We start from the raw sequence: 17,025 nt of genomic DNA, 5'->3' as shown, positions 1-17,025 counted from the left end.
GGAGTCGTTCTGGTATTTGGGTGTGGGGCGTGTCTTGCCGGTTGCCGGGCTCGAAAAGGCGTGGCACCATCCTGCAGTCGCCGGGGGTGGGGTTACGTGTAGGTGACGTGGCGGCCTCTAGTTTTTGGTCGAGTTTCTGAGGCTTCCGCGCCAGGGGAAGAGGCGGTGACGACCCAGGAGATTGTGGCAGCGGCGGCGGCAGGCGGCAGGCGGCGGAGGAGGTAGGGTTTACTCTAAGAGTGGTCTGGCAGCTGTGTCAGCCCGGGGCAGCGGCTTCTCGGCGGCGGCCACGGGAAGGGGGGAAGGGAACCAGAGGCGAGCGGACAAGTCCTGCCGCCCGGCTCGCGGTGAGCGAATACCTCAGTGTCCAATCAGGGAAGCCTTTAGTGAGAAAGACGTCGGCATTAGCTAATCAGTAGTTGCAGTCCCCTAGGAGGTGGGGCTTGAGGGGGGTGGGACTTCCTGTTTCAAATAAACACCCAGAGATTTTCCCCCCCCTCCTCCCACCGAAGTGTGTACCCCCTCAGAAGGTCCGTTACCATTTATTTCTCTCTGAGAAATCCAAGGAACCCGTGGGTCCAAGAGGGCCTAGTTACGGCCTGGGCCAGTTGCCCAGGCCGGGTTGGAGCCTTGGGACCACCGGACCGGCCTTTGGCCCTGTCTCTGCTTTGGCCCCCGACCCTCTCTCTGGCTGCCGGAGCCAAGTTAGAAGAGTGAGGAGGGGAATGGCTTAGCCCGGAAAGGAAGTAGGGCCCTGCTTGTTCCCGTCCGGCCCCAGGATCTGTGGGTGGCTTTGGGGCTCAAGAATTTGCTGGTTGGGGGAAATTTGTGGGGAAGAGGCCGGAGGAATGACACTCTCCCCTCCACATCAGTCCGAGGTTATGCGTCTCAATGATCCCGCGGAAACGCTACGGGTCTAAGAACACGGATCAGGGTGTCTACCTGGGTCTCTCAAAGACACAAGTCCTGTCCCCTGCAACTGCTGGCAGTAGCAGCAGCGACATCGCCCCTCTGCCCACCCCAGTGACCCTGGTCCCTCCCCCTCCCGACACCATGTCCTGCCGGGATCGGACCCAGGAGTTCCTGTCTGCCTGCAAATCCCTGCAGAGCCGTCAGGTAAGGACCAGGAGTGGGAAAGGCAGGGGTGAGCTTTACTCGGATCTGGGAGAGGCTGTGTGTGTGTCCCAGCACTGTTGATTGAAATCATTGACTCTGATAGAGAACTGATCAGGCTTGGAGGGCGCGGTAGGATCTAAGAGGTGGGCTAGCTAACTACCTAGAGGCAAACGTACCTTTTTGGGGGTGAGGAATTCCCTGGAAGGTAAGGCTGCTGTTCCTGAAGGAATATCTCAGGATGAGAGGTGGATGCGATATATTTGGCTTGGATATGGAACAGGTCCTAGAAAAAGCCTTTGGCCTAGAGAAAGAACTTTGAATTTTAGTCCCAGTGTACTTCTACCCCAAGTTTGCTGTGCGACCGCAGGGAAGTTAGTTGGGCCTCAGTTTTTATATCTGTACAGTGAACAGAGTTTTCTACTGTACATAGATTTGCAATCTTTTTTTAAAGACTTTATTCATTTTTAGAGAGGGGAAGAGAGGGAGAGAAACATCGATGTGTGAGAGAGACATCAGTCAGTTGCCCCTCACACACCCCCAAACTGGGGACCCAGCCACAACCCCAAGAATGTGCCCTGACTGGATGTTGAGCCCCGGACCTTTTGGCTCGCAGGCCACTGAGCCACACCAGCCAGGGCTATAATCTTTATCAAAATTGGAGTGCTGATTTAAAAACTGCATTTCCTTACCTTGATCCAGATCTTCTGAGTCTAAGTAGGACCTAAATGACTGTCACCTTGAATATGTTTGTTGCTCAGCTCTTGTTAACTGCTCTTCTGTATGATTTGCAAGAGCTTTCCAGCTCTCTTTGATTCCCTGTGGAAGAACAGAACGGTAATGTGAGCTACCGTTCATTTAGTGTTCACCGTGCACCAGCTTTCTGGCTAGAACACTGTGTAATCCTTATTTTTAACCTTACCAACAACCGTAGGAGGTGTGTGGATTGTTTCCATTTTGCAGAGGAGGAAATAGAGATTCCTCATACTTTAAGTAACTTGCCCCAAACTCCCCAGCTGGTAAGTGATATAGTCAAGATTTGAACCCAGGTCTCCTTGTCTTCAAATTTGGGCTCTGAACAACTACTACTAAAATTAGACTGTCTGGTGGAGGACACCAATGGTACTAGAGAGTTTAGTGGACACCCGAGAACAGTGAAAGCTGGTAATGGGGCGGAAGAGACGAAAGTTTCACCTCTTGACGTTGCTTTTCAGAATGGAATACAGACAAACAAACCAGCTCTGCGTGCTGTTCGGCAACGCAGTGAATTCACCCTCATGGCCAAGTGAGTTGAGAGGAGTTGCGTGGTGGGCTGATGACGCAGGGTCTGAGGAGAAGTGGGCTTGCCTGTGGTGACCTTGGCTGTGGGGGCTGGGATTTGTTGTGCTGGACCTAGTGCGGGAACAGGCCCTCTCCTGCCCTTTCCCACAGTGTGTTACTCTTGCTTGCTTGCAGGCGCATTGGGAAAGACCTCAGCAACACCTTTGCCAAGCTGGAGAAGCTGACAATCTGTGAGTGTTCTTGGGGTGTTTCGGAGGTGGAGCAGTGAACCAGAGAGGGTGGAGGAACCGTCTTCCCTGATCCTTGTCTTCAGCGTCACCTGCCATGACCTCATTTATCTCTGCAGTGGCAAAGCGGAAGTCCCTCTTCGATGATAAGGCGGTGGAAATTGAGGAGCTGACGTACATCATCAAGCAGGTGAGCGGCTAGCTATCAGGAGAGCCCAGTCGGAGCACCGCCATCATCTCCATGCCGTGGAGACCCAGAGCAGGTTTCTAGAGTCAGCCCCGAACACCATGCTCATGCATGAGTCGGTAGCTGCTTATTGGTCCTCTGCTGTGTACAGAGGAAGCGCTGGGCTGGGCGCTTCTCTCACAAACACGAGGCAAGACTCGGCCCCCAAGGGTTCTGTCCATAAATTCAGACTCACATGAGTAGGAGGGGAGTGTTCAGGAAAGGTTTTACAGAAAGATGAATTAGGTAATCTGGGAATACTGGAAACGGCTTTAGACAGGAGGTCAGATCCAAGCTGGTTTCAAGACTTGTATACAGGCAGGTTTTCCTGACAAAGAAAACAGTGTACACACAGGTATGGCTTGTAGAAGGGGAAGTTCAAGTCTTTGCTCCAATGTTACCTGCACAGGGAGGCCTGCCCTGACTGTGCTGTGTAATAATCCAGCAACCAAAACTCTGATCTCACTTCCTTTGCTGTTTTCTTTTTTATAGCACTTGATACAGTCTAACATTCTCTGTAATTAACTTCCTGTGTTTATTGTTTGTCTCCATTCCCTCCCACCTACCTCATTCCCCCTTAAAAAGAGGAAAAATCAAAAGAGCAGAGGTTTTTTTCTTTCTGCTTGTTCACAGATGTATCCCAAATGCCTGTAACAGTGTCTGATATCTGGTAGGTCCTCAGTGTTTGTTGACTGAATGAGTACTTGGCAGGAGGTGAGGCTGTGGAGGGAGATGGGTGGCTGGGCGTGAAGACCCTCGTGGATCTTGCAGAGGGGCACGGAGGGCACAGAGTCACTCTGAATGCCCTGGGACACAGAGGGGATGAGGGCCTGGATCCCAGTTCTGTCTGGCAAAACACAGTTCTCTGCAGTTTGGATTCCTTGTTTTCCCAGTGCGATAGAATAAGAATAAAATATTAAATTGAATGACCGTGGATGGAGGGGGGGAGAAAGACCTGGAGTGCGGATGGGCGGAGAGGCCAGGAAGGACCCTGCTGCCGTCGTCCAGTACAGAGGCAGAGGCCGAAGGGCTGACACGTTCAGGAGATGCTGTGCTGGGGGGGAAAGAGGGTTCCACGGACTGTTGTGATGGCATCGCGCAGGCATGAGGCACAACTGGACTCAGACATACTGGAGTTCCAGGCCCAGGCCCACCCCTCCGGTGTGACCTAAGCTACCTGCCTGCCCTGAGCTTCAGTCTCCTTGTGAGTGAGAGGCGATAATGACAGTACCTGCCTCACAGGGTTGTCATGAGGGCTCCTTTGTTTTCCCGTCGGTGACATTACAGATGTGTGGCCTCTGTGTCTGGGAAATTTCTTTCTAAGTGGTTGAGTTAGACCCGATATGAGTAAACAGAAAAGGCGGTTTCAGATAGTGGTAAGTCCTTTGAAAAGAAGTAAGGTAAATGAGTTACTCAGGGTAGGGCCTACTTTTTATTAAAAAATAAAATTTTTTAATTTTTTAAAAATTTTTATTAAAAAATTAAATTTTAATTTTTTAATAAAAATTTTTATTAAAAATTTTTTCTATTAATTTGAGAGAGAGAGGCAGGGACAGACATTGGTTTGTTGTTCCTCTTCAAGGAACATTCATTGGTCACCTCTTGTGTCCTGACCGGGGATTGAACCCGCAGTCTTGGCCTATCAGCACAACGTTCTAACCAACTGAGCCACATCAGTCAGGGCAGTGGTGCCATTTCCTGAGCTAGAACCCAGTAGAGAGGATATTATGTGAAAAGAAACTTGGAATGCAGTTTTGGACATGCCGCTCTGAGGAGGCTACATCAGTTTTCCGAAGGGACAGACTGGGTGGCAGTGGAAGTCACCCAGGAGTCTCAGGAGAGCGGTCGGGGCTGGGGTACTAATTGGGGAGGTCATTGGAGTGATTCTGCTTGTCTGATTTGTTTTTTGGCTAGCCTTTGTCTTGAACTCACTGTTCTAGGCCTCTTTCCCCTCCCCGTTTTCCCCTCCCTCTCATTCCTCCCTGGCTGACTGCCCTGGACCAGGCTTTCTGCCATTCTCTGGCGGCCTCCTCTGTCCCATGTGGCTCTTCGCAGGCTGGGCTGGGGAGTGGATGAGGCATCGGTCTGGTGGAGAAAGCCTGGCTGTGCTACTCATTGTGTGTGTGACCTTGAATAAGCCACAGCTTTCATTTTTGCAGTGATCATTTTTAAAAGGAATTTTGTACATAGAAATCATCTTATTGATGCTTTTGGAAAACAGTGTTGCCTTTGACTCTTTGTTTTCCTTCTTCCGTCTTTCCTTCCCTCCTTCCTTCCTTCCTTCCTTCCTTCCTTCCTTCCTTGGCTCTTCTCCTGAGTACAAACCCCCTGACTCAGGGGCTTTGTTGCCCATATGTGCTATTTTAGAGAGAAGGGAAAATAGGGAGACGGGGAGAGGATATCATTGTGTGAGAGAAACATTGATCAGTTGCCTTTTGCAAGGACCCCTACTGGGGACTGGGCCTGAAACCCAGGCACATGTCCTGACCAGGAATCAAACCAGTGGCTTTGTGGGACGACACTCAGTGCACTGAGCTGGGCCAGCCAAGGCAGAATTTTCCCTAGTAAGTGGTCCTGTGGCCATGAGCTTTGCCTGTGGTGTGGAGTAGGGCAGCAGGATGGAGAGGGAAAACAAGCCATGGGTTTACAAATGGTTGAGGCCACATTAAGCCTCTTCAGTTCTCCTCTGCAGGGAGTGAACCCAAGAAAACTGCAGAGTTTGCCAGACCCCAGCAGGCCCTTTTGGTCTGACAAATAACAGTTGCTAATAACCCCCACTCCGCCCTCCCTGCCAGAGGCATCCAGGTGGGAGAGACCCTCGGAGGATTCTGCAGCTGATACTGTTTTTCTTTTGGCTCTTTCACCAGGACATCAACAGCCTCAATAAACAGATTGCCCAGCTTCAGGATTTCGTGAGGGCCAAGGGCAGCCAGAGCGGCCGGCACCTACAAACCCATTCCAACACCATTGTGGTCTCCCTGCAGGTGGGGCCTGGGGGTAGGAGGGTGGGGCAGAAGGGAAGGAGAGGTTGTCTTCTTTTGGCTGACCCTCTCACTTTGTCTTCTAGTCCAAGTTGGCCTCCATGTCCAATGACTTCAAATCAGTTTTAGAAGTGAGGACAGAGGTGAGAAGAATCTGCGTAGGGGGATAGGAAGTTGGGGGTAGGGTTCTAGGAGGGAAATGGGAAAGAGACAGGTGGGAGGGCAAGGGCGTCTGGGTCATGGGCCGACAGGAGGGATGTCTTTAATGTGCCTGCTTTCCAGAGGCCTCAGGGCCTTTGCATTTCTTCCCCAACCCCAGAACTTGAAGCAGCAGAAGAGCCGGCGGGAGCAGTTCTCCCGAGCACCCGTGTCAGCCCTGCCCCTTGCCCCCAACCACCTGGGTAAGTCACAGGCAGTACCGGGTGTCCGGGTGGGTAAGGCCTAGGTACTCTGATGGCATCTTCTAAGGGCAGGGGTTGGGCAGGAGAGTGGAGGGGCAAGGAAGTAAGCTTTACAACTCAGGAGGAGCAAGGAAGCTCTGAGCTTTACGACTCAGAGGCCAAACCTGATTGGTGGCATTCGTGGTCCACACTTAGTGTGCCCCATTCTCACTGTTGGGGCTGAATTCAGTCACGTTCAGAAGAATGACACTTACTGATATTTTTTGTGCACTCACCTTATTCACATTCTCTAATTTTCACAACCACCCTTTGAGAAAACAACTATTATTATTCCCCATTTACAGGTGAGGAAACTGAGGCTCAGAGGGGTTAAATGGCTTGTCCAGGGTCACAAGGCTAGTAAGTGCCAGAGCTGGGATTCAAATCCAGAGCATGTGGCCTTGGAAACTGCCTTTAACCAGTATAAAGGGCCATGTCTTCTTTCTTCCTCCAGGGGGAGGTGCTGTGGTTTTGGGGGCAGAGTCCCGTGCCTCTGGGGATGTGGCCATTGACATGATGGACTCTCGGACCAGCCAGCAGCTACAGCTCATTGACGAGCAGGTACCCAGGCTCCAAGCTGGGGAGGAGTTGCCCCTCTGTTCTCTGTGGGCCACAAGAGAGTATTTGGAATGTGCCGAGGGTGGAACGGCAAGCTGGGAGGGTCCTAAAGAGGCAGGCCCTGCCCTGAAAAGCTCCCAGTGCTCATGTGCGCGCTCTCTCCTCTGAAGGATTCCTACATTCAGAGCCGGGCAGACACCATGCAGAACATCGAGTCCACAATTGTTGAGCTGGGCTCCATCTTTCAGCAGTTGGCACACATGGTTAAGGAACAGGAAGAAACCATTCAGAGGTGAGACTCTTGCGCTCTCTCACCCGAGACAGAAGGGCCTTCTCTTCCCTGCGGGTTGGCATCATAAAAGTCCCCAGGAGCAGCCCTTCAGAAGAGCAGAGTGAATCCCGCCCACTCACAGGGTCCGGTTCACCTGCCTCCATCTGTTCCAACAAGTGTTTATGGGGCAACTGTTCCATGTCAGGCACTGACGTATGTAACTTGTACAGTGCGTGTATGGAATTCAGCAGGGCAGGTGAGGACAGCTGTTTAAAAAGAAGGGACAAGAAATGTTCGGGTGGCGAAAGGGCTGTAAGGAGAGTTAAAGTAGGACGATGTGTTAAGAAATGACTGACAAGGGATATCAGACTGGGTGGCAGGGGAAGGCTTTTCTGAAGAAGACAAGACAACGACAATGATGGCGATGTTTGGAGCCAAGACCTGAATGACAACAGGGTCCACCCGTGCAAAGCAAAGAGAGTATTCTGGGTGGTGTGGACAGCTAGTGCGAAGGCCCTGTGACCTGCGTGCTTGCTGTAAGCAAGAATCAAGGTGACCAGTGTGGCTGGAGGTGATGAGCAGCTATAGGGAGGTAGAGGTTGAGTCCCAGGGAGGTTGGCTCCTCGGCGCCACCTGCTGCTGTAAGAGGCATTTTAGCTGCTCCTCCTCTGTGGCACTTAGCGTTCATTCAGTCGGCTGTACTGGCGATTTTCAAGCGGTGCGCCACAAGAATTTTTGAAACATAAAATACCTGATTATTTAGTCAGGAGCACTGATCTCTTTTCCCTTAGACTGTCAAATAAAAAACCAGCAGCAGCCGACACAACAATAACTGTCCACTGTGAATGAATCAAATTATACCTATTTTTTTGGTCAGATTGGCAAAAATAGATATTTTTGGTGTGCCACAGAACATTAGTAATTAATTTATGTGTGCCACAAGATGAAAAAGGTTGCTAATTGCTGGGTTATAAAGATACAGATACAGCCTTGGACAAAAGGTGGAGAGATCCCTGCCCTTGTAGAACCGAATGGTCTACTGGGGAGATGGATTGTTAGAAATACACGTAAGCCCGGCTGGTGTGGCTCAATGGACTGAGCACTGGCCACGAACCAGCGAACCAAAGGGTCACTGGTTGGGTTCCCAGTCAGGGCACATGCCTGGGTTGTGGACTGGGTCCCCAGCAGGGGGTGCACGAGAGGCAACCAAAAATTGATGTTTCTTTCCCTCTCTTGCTGCCTCCCTTCCCTTCTCTCAAAAAATAAATACATAAAATCTTTTTTTAAGGGATTTTTTAAAATTTATCTATCTTTAGAGGGGAAGGGAAGGAGAGAGGGAGAGAAATACCAATGTATGGTTGCCTCTTGTGCATCTCCTTCTGGGAACTGACCTGCAACCCAGGCATGTGCCCTGACTGGGAATCAAACTGCAATCCTCTGGTTCTCAGGCCCGCGCTCAATCCACTGAGCCACACCAGCCAGGGCAAATACATAAGATCTTAAAAAATATATAAAAATATACATAATAAGAAAGTGGTCCAGTATACATTTTTGCCCAGTGGTAAACACTACAGATAAAAGTAGAATAAGCTAGATTAACCTGGAGTGCTAGTTTTGGAGATGCAAGTTGTAAATTTGTGTGTGTGTGTTTTAGAGCAAGAAGAAAGGAGAGAGAGAGAAACACTGATGCATGTATTGGTTGGTTCTTATATTTCTTGTATGTTCCCTGACCAGGGATTGAACCCACAACCTTGGTGTATTGGGACAATACTCTAACCAACAGAGCTACCCGGCCAGGCACAAGTTGTAATTTTAAATAGGGTGATTAAGGGTGACCCTATTAAGAAGGTGACATTTAATCAAGATTTGGGGAAATGCAACGGGGTTTGCCATGTGGACATCTGGGGAAGTATACCAGGCCGAGGGAAGAAGAGTGTGAGGGCCTTCATGCCGGAGTGTGTGCGATGAGCTAAAAGACAGCAGAGAGGCCACTGCAGCTGGGGACAGTGCGGAGGGGAGCGGTACAGGTAAGGTCCGGGGGTCCTTTTAAAGCCACATGTCTTTTACTCTGAATGACCTGAGGAGCCGCTGCAGGGTTTGGAGAAAAGATTACACTATCTGACTTCTATTTTAAACAGGTCATTCAGTTGCTGTAGTCAGAACACAGTGTCTACGCCTAGGGTAGAAGCAGGGAGAGAGCTGAGGTGGCCTTTGCAGTGATCTAGGCAAGAGGTGGCCGCCGCTGAGACTGAGGCGGTGAGCGGTAGTTTGTTCCCTGGGTGTATGTTGAAGGTAGAACCAACAGGATCGATTATTTCCTGAACTAAATGTAGATTGTGAGAGAAAAAGAGAAGTTTATGAGACGACTCTAGGCTTTCGATTCGAGCAGCTGAAGAGATTCGTGGCCTTCACCAGAGACAGGGCTGGAAGGCTTAGGGGGAATAAGTTCAGTGTTGGACCCGTCCAGTAAGAAGTGGACAATCAGAAGCCTGAGGGGTGGCAGTGAGCAGGCAGGTGGGTGGATGGTGTTTATGAGACAAGTGGAATTGCCAAGAGTAGCTAGGCTTTGAACCTGGGAAAGGAGTGTGTGTAGAGAAGAGGATCGAGCCCTGACTGCTTTTCTGAAGTCTCGGTCCTGGGGGGAGACTGAACAGGAGGACGGCTGGTGAGGTGGGAAGAAAAAATAAATGAATACGGTGTCCTAGGAGAAGGAGAGAGTCAAAAAAAAAAAAAAAAAAGAGTGCCCTGGCTGGTGGAGCTCAGTGGATTGAGCGCGGGCCTGTGAACCAAACAACCTCAGTTCGATTCCCAGTCAGGGCACATGCCTGGGTTGCAGGCCAGTTGCCAGCAGGGGACCCAGGAGAGGCAACCATACATTGATATTTCTTTCCCTCTTTCCTTCTCTTCCCCTCTAAAGATAAATAAATAAAATCTTTAAAAAAAAAAAGAAGAGTGATCAGTTATGACAGATTTTGCTTTTGGCCAGGCAAGCTGAAAGCTGCAAATTTAACTGGAGTGCTTAGTTCATTAACATTTTTTAAAAGCTTCTATTTGTTTATTTTTAGAGAGAGGAGAAGGGAGAGAGAAGGAGTGGGAGGGGAACATGGGTGTGTGGGAGATGCATCAATAGGCACCACTCACGCGCCCCCACTGGGGACCCGGCCTGCAGTGCAGGCACGCGCCCCGACAGGGGACCCAACCGTTATTTTCAGTGCTCAGACTTCACGTTTGCCTAGTGGGAGCCGAGAGGTGGGGTCCCCCGACAAAGGACGGGAGGAAATAAAAGTGTGCTAATGGGAATGATTCAACAGAAATAAAAATGGATGATACAGGAGCAAGGGGATTGAATTCTTAAGATTATGTCCTGAGAAGGTAAGAGGAGGTGGGGTGCAGTGCGTGTGTGGTGGGCTCAGCTTTTAGAGGAGCTGGCGATGGGAAGCTCCTTTCTGCTGGCTACGTGGGATCCCGCGGGAGCCTCGGAACGTTGAATCAGCCAACTAGGTCCTCAGGAAAAAAGAAGGGCCGGTGGTGGGTGGGAGAGCAGAGTGTTTCACAGGTGCTGGGGGTGGTTGGTCTCAGGCTCCTTCAGCCTCCTCACCTGAGTAAGGAGCAGGGCCACGGTGGGGAGAACAGGAGAGGGGAGGTGCGGGAGGTGTGAGGGGCCCACGGAGCAACACGCTCCTGCCTGCCCGCCCATACGCCTTTTGGCAGCATCCAGTCCTGGTTGCATTTTATTCCCCACAGTGCCTCACCCAAGGATATGTCTATTGATTTTACTTTATTTCATTTATTTATTTTTTTAAAGATTTCATTTACTTATTCTTAGAGAGAGGGGAATGGAGGGAGGCAGAGAGGGAGAGAAACATCCATATGAGAAAGAATGGTCGACCGGTTGTGACCGAACCTGCAACCCAGGCACGTGCCCCGAAAGTGGTGACCCTTTACTCTTTGGGACGACACTGAGCCACACCCAGTCAGGGTTGTTTGTTGATTTTAGAGAGAGGTACGTAGGTCTATGGCCTCTGGAACGAACTGATGGGGGTGGCACACGCAAGCTGGGCACATGCCTGACCAGAATCCAGCCTGCCGCCTGTTGGTGTACCGGATGGTGCTGCGACCCAGTGGGCCCACGCCCAGGGTCTTGGATGAGAGCATATGTGTCCTGTGTTGTCGGTGGTGCAAGACCGCATAAACACATTCATATAAAGTGGGTTTCGCAGCAGCCTCGCTTGCTTAAGCAGATGAGGTATAGGGAGTACATTCCTGGCCTCCTCTTGGAGATGCTGAGTCCGCGGTTGTGAGTGGAGTGTGGTTGTGAGTGGAGTGCGGTTGACAGGAGGAAGTGCCAGGTGGGGGCCCTAAGGTGTTGACTAGATAAGGGCCGGATTAATCTGTGCCCTCACTGCCACCTCAACAGCTTAGAAGGAACTGTACAGTTGAATGAGGAATGAAAGGGAGCCCGGGCCAGGTGGCTCAGTCGGTTGGAGTCATCTCGTACACCAAAATGTTGTGGGTTCAGTTCTCAGTCAGGGCACACACCTAGGTTGCGGGTTGGATCCCCAGTCAGGGCAGGTACAGGAGGCAACCGGTCGATGTTTTTCTCTCAAGTTGATGTTTCTTTCTTCCTCTTTGTGTAAAATCAATACACATAATCTTGGGTGAGGATTAAAAATTAAAATTTTGAAAAGATGAATTAAGAAAATAGCTATAGACTATTTGTCCCCGTGTTTGCTGTCTGGATGCCCGTGGATCTGGAGTTGGGCCCTGTCTTTAGAAACGGCTGATTGAGTCTGAAGTCTAGTATGTAGATTTCCTAAAATCTCTAGAGGTAAGACCTAAGAATTTGCATTTTTGAGACTGGTGATTCTTATTTTTTTGAAGGTTGCACATTTCTTTTTTTTTTTTTTAATATATTTTATTGATTATACCATTACAGTTGGTCTATTCCCCCCACCATTCCCCCCTCTTAGTTTATAACCACGTGTCTCAAGTTCTTTGGATTCTATATTTCCCCCACTATTCTCACCCTTCCCCCTATTTTCTACCTACCATCTATGCTATTTTCTGTGCCTTCTCCCCCCTTCTCCTCCTCCCACCCCCCTGTTTCTAACCCTCCATGTGTTCTTCATTTCTATGGTTCCACTCCTGATCTTGTTGTCTTCTTGGTTCATTTAGAATGGAAGGACAGATAAAGTGCTTCTCAGATAAGGTCAAGTTCATCATCACCAAGCCCTTATTATATGAAATGCTAAAGGGACTTATATAAGAAAAAGAAGATGAGAAATATGAACAGTGAAAGAACAGCAAACACACAGTTATTAACAACCACACCTAAAACAAAAGGTTGCACATTTCTTATCTAATGTTAGTTATTCCCCCTACCCCAATTTGTGAATTAAAAATTTCGAACTACAGAAGCGTTGAGAGGATAGCACAAGGCATCACTTACATTCCTTCTACCTGGATTCACCAGCTATTAGCATTTTATAACCTTCACTTCCTCTTGTTCTCTTTTCTTCCTGAGTCATTTGAAAGTGCAAACATCGTGCCACTTTATCCCCAAATAATAAAACATGTATCCGTCCTTCCTGGTGTAGCTCAGTGGATTGAGCGCGGGCCTGCGAACCACATGATCGCGGTTCGATTCCCAGTCAGGGCACATGCCTGGGTTGCAGGCTAGTTCCCAGCAGGGGACTCATGAGAAGCAACCATACATTGATGTTTCTCGCCTTCCCTTCCCCTCTAAAGATAAATAAATAAAATCTTTTAAAAAATGCGTCACCCGCGACAGGCATTCTCCTGAGCAGTCGCAATCCCGTTGTCACACCCAAGCAAGTCGTCAGTTCTCCAGAGTTGTCCGGCACTCGGTCCACACTCAAAGCTACTCAGCTGTTCTTAAAAGCACTTTCAGCTTTTTTTCCCCTCCAGTTTAAGACCCAGGCACCATTCACACATTGCAATTTTGTCCCTTCAGCCTGCCTCCTGTTCTGTTTTTCGTGACACTGACTTTGTTTGCAGAGGCACTGCAGTGCCTCTTGTAAGAGTCCTACGTGTGTACTTGTCCAGCGCTTCCTCCGGGTTCCGTCTGGGGTGGATGTTTTGGCGACTGTGTGGGGTCACAGCCGTTAGCACTTGATGAGATTACCCATTTATTGGTTATGACAGGCTTGGTCATCTGTTGACGGCGATGACAAGCCGACTAAGCCATCTGTGGAGGGGGTAGTTTTCTCATTCCTCAGGCCTGCGTGCATTAGCTGGCATTCTGAAGAGGAGGAGCTTTCTGCCTTTAAAATTACTATAGAATAATAGTAATTTTAAAAAATCTTAGTGTATTATAATTCATTACCATCATTATTATTTAAAATTTTTTAATGTACTCTTTTATCTTCACCGAGGACATTTTTTTATTCTCTTAGAGAGCGAGGAAGGGGAGGGAGAGAAATATCTATTGTTTGCCTTGGCGAACATGCCCTGACTGGAGATCAGGCGCTCAAGCTGGGTTTGTGCTCTAAGTGGGAATCGAACCCACGCCCTTTTGGTTTGTGGGATGATGCTCCAACCACCTGAGCCACACTGGCCAGGGCACCATCATTATTCTTTATTACTAAATTTGGCCATATGGAGCTACATCAAGGCAGTTTCTGTATCTTCTTGAACATAACTCAGTTCCTCTTCATCACTGTGAAGTTTTGGGGAAACTGAAATTGAAACACAAAAATCCCAATCTCCTGATAGTCACGGTCATATAATATTTTCCGAACGGGCTCACTGTCTTCTTTGGTTCCTCCTCTTTTTTTGTCATTCCCGACTTACACTCACTTTCTAGTCCTCTGGTTTTTCATGCCTCTCTCAACAATTTCATCATTTATCCTTTCCGTTCAGTGAGTCTCCAGCCTCTTGTTGCTTGATTTCTTCCTCTCTGTAAGGCATTCTCGTGTCTTCCCCCACCACACACACTTTTTGCCTTTCAGTTTTCCTCGGCCCTCTCCTTCCCAAGCCATTATTCACTGCCCCGTCCATTTCAGTTACTTAGTTCCCCTGCTATTTCCTCCCAGTGTCCCATGGATTCATAATTTTTTCATCATCAGTGTTCCCTTTAGTTTTATTCGTGGACACCCATTTTAAATCCTTTATATGCCAGATTGCATTTACTGTTTTTCCGTCTTTTTTAAGCAAAGCCTGTGTGTGAGCTTTATTGGCTATGAGATGGCACATGCATCCACACTAAGAAATGTACTTATAGCCAAAAGCCAGGAAACCCAGTGCTCTGGTCGGCCTCTGTGACATAACAGGGACTCAGGTACAATCCAGGCTCCTGTACTTGGACAGAGATTAGCTCACAGCCCTCATGATCGGGGACCTTGAACTTGCAGCCACTGGCCCTGCCTTTCCTCTCACTTTCTAGCCAGATTGCCAGGCTCCACCAGCTTTTCTGCCCTCGCACCTTGGCAAGGCCTCTACTAGGGACCCCCTTTGCAGAGACCTGTGTCTGTGTGTGTGTGTGCGACAGACTGTGTGTGTGGGTCGGCTGGGAAACGTTTCCTCAGAAATCTCGCAAAGATTGCCCTTCCTCCGAGCACTTCTCTGTACCCTAGAGGAAAAGTTCTCCTAAAGCAGGGCTTCTCTTATCCCTGACTTCTGTTCACATGATTAGTTTCTCTTCCTGTCTCACTCAGAGCCAGGATTTCCTGACCATAATGGCCTGTGAATGTCTCCCCACCCATTACAAATGCAATACATATTGATAAGATAAAAAATCAGTAAATACTGAGACACTCAACTTTGGGTGGTGAGTACACAATACAATATACCGATGAGGTGTTTTAGTACACTTGAAGCGTACATGACTTTATTAACCAGTGTTACCCCGATACAGCCAAACCTCGGTTCTCAAAACATCCACCATCTTAAACAGTCCGTTTCTTGGCTAAGTTGTTCATGGAGAAAATGTCTCTGTTGTTGAACAAAACTTCGGTTCTCGACCCAGCAACCCTTTCATGCTGACAGTTTTTCTAATGGGAAAAATCAATTCAGTTTTTGAACAAATCGCTTGAACAGCCTTTCAGAATGAATTAAGTTTGAGAACCAAACTTTCACTGTAAATTCAACAAAAATGTAAAAAACAAATACTGATGAGCCAAGAATCATAGTAGCTAATAATTGGGGGGCTCTTAGAGTAGGTTGGGCACTTTATTAAGTGAAGCCTGGCAGCCAGAGAGGTGGGTTTTGTGTTTCATTTTTCTTTCCTTTTCAGTTGAGGAAAATGAGATTTGAGGTTAATGATTGCCTTGGGGTCATCAGCTAGTGAGGTGCAGAGTCAGTTTCCAAACCGGAGTCAAGATTTCTGTTACCTTTCTAGAGCTTTTTCTATACACACAAATATACACAAAAATATACTTGTGCCACGCTGTATATAAACACTTCATTTTATTTCAAATTGGAAGAGAGAGCTTATTTAGAAAGTTACAGAGGTGAAGAAGTGAACCAGCTGGGCTGCATAGACTCAGGAAACAAGTTACAGAAATTGAAAGAAGAGCCCTTGGCGCCTAGGAGAGAGGAAGGCAACAGGAATGCCCCTGGGGGAGGAGAGGGGGGTGGGGACGGAAGGGCACAGGCTTGCTCCGGAGAGAGCACGCCTAGACACCTTTTACTCTTGCACACCGTGACCACCTTTCCGTGTCAGTAAGTGTGCTTCAAGTAGCGTGCTTTTTAATCCAGCGTCCTGTTTCCTGTTCTCCCCGCCTGTCCCCAGGATTGACCAGAACGTGCTGGGAGCCCAGCTGGATGTTGAGGCCGCCCACTCGGAGATCCTCAAGTACTTTCAGTCGGTTACCTCCAACCGGTGGCTCATGATCAAAATCTTCCTCATCCTCATCGTCTTCTTCATCATCTTTGTGGTCTTCCTTGCCTGAAGCCTCTCCACAGTGAGGCTCTCCGTGGGGGTTTGGAACCGACGTGGAAGGGCAGGTGGCCAGTGCTGTCATTGAGCCTGTGCAGGGCGCTCGGAAGAAAGGCCCTGTTTTCCTGGAACTGCTGAGAATGGCCACTGCCCCGGATTCCCCTTGTCTCTGGCTGGCCACCCTGTCCTCCCCTCCTCACCATCAGGCCCGTGAAACACACACGGTTCTGGATTTGTACTCTGCTGGGAAGTGGCTGGAAGGGAGCAGAGGCCAGCTGAGGGGGTCAGTGGGGGAGGTCGTCTACCCTAAGCGATTTTTATAAACCCTCCCCAGCCTCTCCCCAAAAAAACTTTGGCAGCAAAGGGAGATGATGCCCTTCCTCACATCCTGGAGTGAGGAGAGGAAGTGAAACTGCCCCAGGGACCAATTTTACCATCTGGATTAGGATTTGACCTCTTCTTCCTCTCTTCACCATGTGAGGCAGGAGGCCCTGAGCACCTCTGCCACCTGCACAGCCCCAACTTCGGCTGCTGGTGACTCAGTGCCAAGCGCACTGCAGCCCATTTGCTCTCAATTACAGCAAGACTGTCAGCCTCACTAGCCATGTTGTCATTTCCGGGTGGGAGCGTCGCAGGGCCTGGGCAACAGGCAGCGTGAGCCCACTGCCCAGTTCCCGAACAGAGAAGATTGGGCCAGTAGCTGTGAGGGGCCTGTGTGTGGGCTCTGCACAGTGGCCATCAGGCAAGAGAACCAAGTGCAGCAGCTCTTAGCATGGCAACTTCCCTTCAAAGCGGGGAGCAGGTCCCTTTGGTGGCAACTTCCAGGACCATCTCCAGCAGTCTTTAGACGTGTTTCATCTGCGTCCCCTGGTTGGCTTCAGTTTTTCTTTGAGCTGGATGAGGCAGGAGCTCTGTCTCTGCTGCCAGGAGTGAAAGGTGAAGAATTTGTTCCCAGCTCCAGCTGAGGCTTTTGGTCCCCTCCAAACCCCTCACTAACTCCCAGCCAGTGACAGGAGAATGAGAGACCTG

General features: G+C 49.3%; 2 protein-coding genes across 2 annotated transcripts in view; one reads left to right on the top strand and one right to left on the bottom strand.

The window, feature by feature from the left end:
- Positions 1 to 61: 61 nt before the first annotated feature.
- On the top strand, positions 62 to 16,594 carry STX5 (syntaxin 5). Its single transcript, XM_037052963.1, has 11 exons — positions 62 to 221; positions 873 to 1,116; positions 2,328 to 2,398; positions 2,569 to 2,624; positions 2,741 to 2,811; positions 5,715 to 5,831; positions 5,915 to 5,971; positions 6,148 to 6,229; positions 6,723 to 6,829; positions 6,997 to 7,118; positions 15,850 to 16,594. Exons 2-11 carry the CDS (start codon positions 892 to 894, stop codon positions 16,007 to 16,009), a joined length of 1,068 nt encoding a protein of 355 aa, XP_036908858.1. The 5' UTR covers positions 62 to 221; positions 873 to 891; the 3' UTR covers positions 16,010 to 16,594.
- Positions 16,584 to 17,025, bottom strand: part of TMEM179B (transmembrane protein 179B) — a 15,408-nt gene continuing 14,966 nt past the window's right edge. Inside the window, exon 5 of the mRNA XM_037052965.1 lies at positions 16,584 to 16,594. The gene's annotated coding sequence lies outside the window, so the exon portion shown is untranslated. The remainder of the gene's footprint in view (positions 16,595 to 17,025) is intronic.

The sequence above is a fragment of the Sturnira hondurensis genome, unplaced genomic scaffold (genome assembly GCF_014824575.4).
Source record: "Sturnira hondurensis isolate 20B ecotype Veracruz unplaced genomic scaffold, ASM1482457v3 Scaffold0007797, whole genome shotgun sequence".
Classification (NCBI taxonomy): Eukaryota; Metazoa; Chordata; class Mammalia; order Chiroptera; family Phyllostomidae; genus Sturnira; species Sturnira hondurensis.
The sequence above is the reverse complement of the archived record's forward strand: the minus strand, read 5'-3'. Positions and strand labels throughout refer to the sequence as shown.